Source organism: Haemorhous mexicanus, chromosome 15, assembly GCF_027477595.1.
Source record: "Haemorhous mexicanus isolate bHaeMex1 chromosome 15, bHaeMex1.pri, whole genome shotgun sequence".
NCBI lineage: Eukaryota > Metazoa > Chordata > Aves > Passeriformes > Fringillidae > Haemorhous > Haemorhous mexicanus.
This window is the reverse complement of record NC_082355.1, coordinates 3,900,428-3,907,457: the sequence shown is the minus strand read 5'-3', so window position 1 is coordinate 3,907,457 and position 7,030 is coordinate 3,900,428. Positions and strand designations below refer to the sequence as shown.

The 7,030-nt window shown below is 46.2% G+C and overlaps 1 protein-coding gene across 1 annotated transcript; it reads right to left on the bottom strand.

Moving 5' to 3' along the window:
- Positions 1-416: 416 nt before the first annotated feature.
- LOC132334175 (double-headed protease inhibitor, submandibular gland-like) lies at positions 417-4,633 on the bottom strand. The gene is made up of 8 exons (XM_059860022.1): positions 4,483-4,633; positions 3,992-4,014; positions 3,332-3,459; positions 3,030-3,075; positions 2,041-2,168; positions 1,859-1,904; positions 1,066-1,202; positions 417-594 (listed from the first exon to the last, which is right to left on the bottom strand). Exons 1-8 carry the CDS (start codon positions 4,538-4,540, stop codon positions 549-551), a joined length of 612 nt encoding a protein of 203 aa, XP_059716005.1. The 5' UTR covers positions 4,541-4,633; the 3' UTR covers positions 417-548.
- Between the last annotated feature and the right edge of the window lie 2,397 nt (positions 4,634-7,030).

Here is a 7,030-nt window from a genome sequence, read left to right as displayed (position 1 = left end):
TTCCTCCTCCCTTCGCCATAAGCCTCCTTTTTAAAAGGCACCACCAGATCTGCCCCTTGCCCAGGTGTGACCAGATAAAGCTGATCACACCCCCTTTGACACTCTCCCAGGACCATCCAACCAGGCCAAGGCCCCTAAAAGGAACAGTTCCTCCAAGTTCCAGGGCTGACAAAGACAAATCCATTTACACTCTGCAAGACTTCAAAATTAGATTCTAAGTTGTGCTATTTTATAGCATTTTCTGATGGTGTGCTACAGAATGACATTTTCTCTTGAGGGCTCAGGCTGGTGTTTTGCTCTTTATTGTCGTTTATTTCACCACTTCTCCTGCCTGGCAGAAAAGTACCCAAAAGCCTGAAGACCATTACCCCGCCTGGAAAACAAAACCAAAATCAAAAACCATTCCATGGCAAAGATTGTGGCTACATTTAGTTTATTGATCAATCAAAGCAGAGACTGATGCTTAACAGTTGAGGGGGCAAGGAAGAGCATGTTTGATTGAGGAATTTGTGAGGAAAATGTCATGTTGAAGGATCCTGCTCGAGCACTTAGCATTCGCCGTGGTGCCTGAAGGACAGACCTCCAATGCCACGTCTGAAGAGAGAGGGAGACCAAAATTAGAGACATGGATCTCATTTTTATAGCCCAACTTAGCCCAAATAACCCAAATGCCATTGTGCTCTCCAAGTACTTCACTTAATGTTCCACCTCTTTTCAGATTCCTCAAGTTACACGCTTTCATACGTTGAGGAAATTTGGGACAAACCCATAATTTTGGACACCTCCTGCAGTCACACTTTCAATCACCCTGACAGGGAGGCAGCCAGCAATGTCATGAGCCTGCAAGCGGGGATCTGCTTTTAATTGCAAGGGGAGGAGGAGAAGACTCACTCAGGCTTAGGATCTGTGGTGCCTGGGGGTGGGTGGCAGAGGAGCGAGCGTTGGAGAGGAAGGAACACGGGCTAGGGATGGGAGCTAACGGGAGCTCTGGGGCTTCCCACCAGCTGCCACAGCTGCATGGGAGCTGCTCTGGTTCCACGGGCACGTGGTGAGCTCTGTACTTACAAGAAAGCGCTGCAGAACTGGCACTTGTTTGAGTAGGTTCTGCCGTCGGAGCCGCAGATGGGGGTGTACTCGGAGGTGCAGACCAGGCTGCCGCCCTTCTGCAGCTGGAAAGAGCTGCAGTCGATCTTTACAGTTTCCTAATGGAACAAAGAACAGGGCTTAAAACTTCTGTTGCCTGTATTTCCTCCATAAGTGCTTTATGTTTGTTTAGTATTTGTGATGTGGCAAAGCACAAAAGCACTTTTCAGGAACGGGGCTCTGTTGTTCCAGCAATTCTGCAGACTCAGAGAATGGGCTTGCCTGGAACAGCCTGAAGTAGGAAGATGGTGGAGGCAAAAAAGAATCCTAATAAATATTATTATAAATAGTGGAATGGCCGTGCTGGTATTTCCAGGCTGGCTCTCCCACTGGCTGCTCTGGTTTAGCAGGCAAGCAGAGGCAAGTGGACAGAAAGGGGGTGGTCACAAACCCCAGGGCACTAAGTTCTCCCACCCAGGGAATCACTGCTACTAATAGTGCTGCTGCATCAATGATGCACCATCTCTTGCTCATCCAGTTTCACGGTAAATGAAGGTCTCAGCACTTTCTGCCTGCTGTTCCCAGATCAGAGAGGGGACCAAATATCTCAGTCATGAATTAGGTTCCATATCCTGTTGACCCTGGCATTACTATTTTCCTCAAGTCCTATTTCCAGGCTAAATGCGCCAGGACAGTGAAGACATTTCTATAATTCAGCCATGAATTTGTGTTGCAAAATGTAACAGCAGTTAAGAGTGCAGATTTCTGGCTTTACCTGGAAGCACTCTCCGTAGCTCTGCAGGTTCAGGTCCAGGCCGCTCCTTTGGGGGGAAAGCAGGTGGAGAATGAATGAGCACAGTGCAGCTGCTTCATGAGCCAAAATACCCCTTATGCTCAAATACCAAAAAGAGAAATACTGATCCAGAAGCCCTGCCCTGACCTGGGCCCTTCACTTACGCCACAGCAGTACAGAAGTGGCACTTGTTCTTGTAGGTGATGCCATTGGTGCCGCAGATGGGGGAGTACTCCATGGTGCAGGGGGTGTTGAAACCACTGCCAGGCTTCAGGAAACCAGTACAATCCATCTGAAACAGTCCCAGAGCAGCATTTCAATCTCTGCTCCCCTTTGCAGCAGCCCTGTGTAATGGAGTGTGGTGCAAGAGACATCCCCCCTCTACCCAGAGCTGCAAGATGAAAGGGGCTTCCAGCCACAGTGTGGTGGATTTGGTGGGGCACAGATGAAATCCTGCCTGTGGGTACAGCATCAGTATCTGTTCTGAGGTGGGCTTCATCCCTGTCATCTTGGGGATTTTCCCCCTGAATGCCACCATGAAGGATCTTTGCCTCAAATACCTCACACCTTTCAAAAATTGCATTTACACTCAGCTCGCTGCTCCTGCAATTACTCTGAGTGTATTGAAATGGAAGTCATTGTATTACATGAAATTGCACAGACAGAATGTTTCTTTACTCTCTCTCTCCAAACTAAAAATAGACATTCTTTGTCACTTCATGGTAGCTCCCTATATTGGTACTAACTTTAACTTAACTTTGTGATAAACATTCTGATAGAATCAGATTTTTTCTGTTACAAAATTACAGTTTAGTTGAAATTCAAACTTCTTCTGGGAATTTCTTAGCTACAACAAGCCTCTAAGTCTAAATGTAAAGGGAAGTGTTTTCATAATACAACAAAACACTCTTGAAATCAAAAAGTTTCCTTCCTAAACTCTGGTGTTGTACAGAATATATTTTGCCTTTTAAAACTCACTGATTTTAGCAGTCCAAACAAAACACAAATTAAATTTCCTGCAAATCTGAAATTCTTCATTTTCACCCCATTTCTGAGAGCTAGCAATTGTGTGGGTTCAGTGCAGCAGGAATCCTAGGCTAGGTTTGTGTCTGGCTGTCACCCAGCAGGGGAAGGAACCAATCTCTGGCCATACCCTGATGCATCTTCCGTCGTGTCTCTTGTCAAGAGCACGGTTGTGGCTGGAGGGAGAGAGGGAGAAGAAAAGCAGGGATTAATCTTTTCATGCCGTGTTGTCATCTCAATCATCAAGTCCCTCCACCCGCAAAGCCCCAGTAATTAATCAGATTCTGGAGCTTTGACACAGAAGATCACGGGCATTAGGGAAGACTGAAACTAAAGAAAATTCTAGTCCACCCCACGATTAGTCACAACCCCGAGGGCTTCTGCCTGCTGCTTGAGCTGGCCCTGTAGGTGATCGGGGGACTTTCTACTCACAAGAATTCCCTGCAGAGGGAGCACTCGTTGGGGTAGGTGCGGCCATTGGTGCCGCACACGGGCTCGAAGTTGCGCGGACAGATGACGCCCATGGTTTTCCCACTCATCATGTAGGCGCCGCAGTTGGCCTGGGAAAGGGGACTCGTCACATCTCCAAACAGACAGAAGGGTGTTCTTGCCCTGATCCTGGTTCTGCTGCACTGGGAGGCTACTGTGAGGAGTCTCTATGGCTCCTCCATGGTGAAAGACAATTTATATGGAGTATCTTACGGCATAATGAAAGCGCCTCTCTGCTGTTAATACTTAAAGTAATTTTGGTGAGAATTATGGGCAAAAATGATCATTCCTTGGGGAATCAAGACAGGGAAGATATTAGGCAGATATTCAATAGTCATATAGATTTTCTACTGGCACTCTGTGCTATGCTGACTCGCATTCTACATTATTAATCGCTGTCTTTTTAATCATCAAAGTACTAAATTATCTCTCTCTGACAAAGGTGTTTTCTTATGCTGGGAAAAGAGGTGCACTTAGGGGCACTTCTTTCTTATTCATTATCTTTTTTTTTTTCCCTCAAGCATTCCCTGACATATAGTGTGAGTATGAATTATTCATCTAGACTTAGAAATCAAGACTTAATGACAAAGATCTAATACTCACCCGTCTTTGAGCAACAGCAAGATCTACAATAAAAATAGAAATTACAAAATGTAAAAATTGTATTATGTCCTTCACTAAAATTCCTTTGGAATCATCAATTTCCCTACAGATCAGCCAAATACACTTTCCCATTACCAAGAAGTGATTATCCTCCCAAATGTTTCACCTACTCCAAGTCAATGCAAAGTGATACACCGAGATTAAAAAAAAAAATCACTTATTGTGAAACCAGAAATTTTGACTCACTAAACAAGAAATAGGACCTAAAATTTTATCCTTCTTTAGCTCTATAATCCCCACTAAGGCTCAAAAGCTTAAAACATAGATCCCATGTGTTTGTCTGCGAAGCTCATTGAAAAGAGAGGTCGCGGATTCCCAAACCATCACATCCCCAAGAGGCTGCGCTCTCCTTCAGGATGCACAGAGACAGGGGAAGGACCAGGAGGTCTAGACCAGCATGGAGTGTAACAAAAATGACAGAAATTACTTACCAGAAAGGCAGCCAAGAAGGACCAGCCCCAGAAGGGCAGCACAGTTGGCCATCTTCATGCTGGCGGTGTTGGTAGCGGCTGTTCCGTGTGGGTCGGTTGCTGGAGAATCCGTGGGTGGTTCTCAGCCTTCTCCCTCCCCACTATATATATGCATCTCCCTGACCTTGTGAAGTCATCACCAGAAAGTAATTATTTGCTCTGTAAACTAGGAAAATTGTATCGATTACCGAGTTGAGCTCCAAAGAGTACTTGTTTGTTAGAGAGATGCCCAGAAGAATTAAACAAAAATGTGAGCTACACCCAGCTTGTTAACAAAGGCGTCTTGCTGTACAATGAGTGATTTGTACTTTCCAAACAGCAGCACTGTCTCAATAGCGGATGTTATGAAATGGAATATGGAAGTTGGGGAAGGGAAAAAAGAGCCCATTTCTTGGAAGTGTTTGACTTGTGCTCACCACATCAGATATGCTAGACAGGAACTGGGCTCTGGGAGACTTTCATGGTACAGCAGAGTGGGGTGACAGGAGCATGCGACACTCTAAGCTTTTACTGACATCACATCTGGGGTCTGGCAAGCATCAGTGCACTTTAAAGATGCTGAAGTCTCAGCAAATCTCTCCACACTGTAATTTCCTGGTACACTGGATTTCTCACCCACAGAAAGTCATCATGAGAGAAAAGCATTACAAAAACCCCCAGAAGTTTATTGGACATTTCTGTGTAGGAGCAGGAGTTATTCATCTGTTGGCAATGAGCATGAGTCTGATTAAGAAATTATGAGGATAAGTAGCCTTAAATCTGTACTGGGATAATGTTTCCTATTAATGGCAAGCAACTGGTATTCTGTGCAGGTGAAATGGGCTTGCTAATACCAATGGCATTCCAGAAAAAATTCCAGTAACTGCAAACAGAAGGAGAGCCCTTGGGCTTCCCCCTTCTCCCTCAATTATATGGCATTAAATTTAGAGTGTCAGCTGAGAGTCGTGTTTTAGGGAAGGTAAGTGATAAATAATGTGCTAGGCTCTGCTAAGTGGCTCGCCTCTATCGCAAGTGTATGGAAAAACAAATAGGGGATATTGCATAAAATAATAAATTTTTGATTTAAGGTAGTCACGGAAGGAAGTGACGGATGGAACTTGTTTGTGCTTCAGAAGAAGCTTAATTCATACATGTGGCTTAAAGGCAGCCTGAGTTTTAAATAGAAAATCAGAATTGGTTTTCTTATTATCCTGGGAGATGTTCAACACTTGGCATGAGCAGATAAATCATAAAAATGTAGCTGAAAGTGTAAGGGATCCGTAGTCACAGAATGGAGCTTGTGGGATTTGGCCTGTTTATATCAATGAAATCATTTTCCTGGAAAATAAATGAATAATGCTATTTGGATCTCTTTCACAAATATCACAAGTTGAAGGGTTCCTTTGAAAGTTGTTTCTGTCGCATTCTTAGCATCCTGAGCGAGTTGACTTTCAGATTCCTTGAGCTGATTGTGAGCACATTTGGAAAGGAAGCGGTAGTCACGGAAGCATTAATATTGATTAATCTCCAGGGGCAGGAATGCCAAAGTCTGGAAACAAAGCTTCCTCAGAACTTGCACCAGCCACCAGTGGAGGTGCTGCTTGCCAGCCCCGTGGCTGGGGGGGCTCCAGGAGCAGAGTCTGTCTCGTCTTCAGCCCTGCCACCCAAACTCCCCCATACCTACCTCCAGACCTTAGATCCCCATTAGCAGCACTGTGCTGCTTCTCCTGTTGTGTTTCCTGCCAGGCTGAAGCCAGCAGGAGCTGTTGTGCCTGGCTGGTGTCTGCCAGGGAGCGGCATCACTCTCATGTTGAGCCAACACCTGCCCTTTCATTAGTCAGATCCTCTGGGAGATCCGCTCTGCCTCACGCGCTGCCCCGAGGGTCTTGGTGGCCATCCAAAAAGCTCTTCTCCTCCAGCAGCCCCTGCCACTTCCCAGGGCAGCAGGGAGAAAAAGAGAAACGAGGAAAGAGCCTTGCTGCAGGGTCTGGGAGAAGGGATGGGAGACAAAGGGCAGTGTGCAGGGCAGGGCAGGAGAGCTGCTGGGACAGGTGTGACAGGGCATTGCACAAGGAGCCCATGAACAGGAAACAGGGAATGGGGCAGCAGCAATCACAGGAAAGCAGGTGGACTGAAGGCAGGCATTAGGAGCAGTGAAAAACAACAGTGCTCACAACAGTGGGCCTTGGGAAATGTCATACACCTGTTGCAAATGGGAAGGGCAAAGAGAGCCCACCTGCCCAAACCCCTGGGATGTGTGTGATGGTGCCAGACTGTTCTCAGTGGTGCCCAGTGACAGGACAAGGAGCCGTGCCCATAGCCTAAAACACAACATGTTCCACCTCGACATGAGGAGAAAATTCTTTCCATTGAGAGCTGCAGAACACTGGAACAGTTGCCCAGGGAGATGGTGAAGTCTCTCTGGAGTCATCCCAAACCCACTTGGCCATGTTCTTGTGTCACCTTCTCCAGGTGTCCCTGCTTTGGCAGGGTGTTTGGACTGGATGATCTCCAGAGATCTCTTCCAACC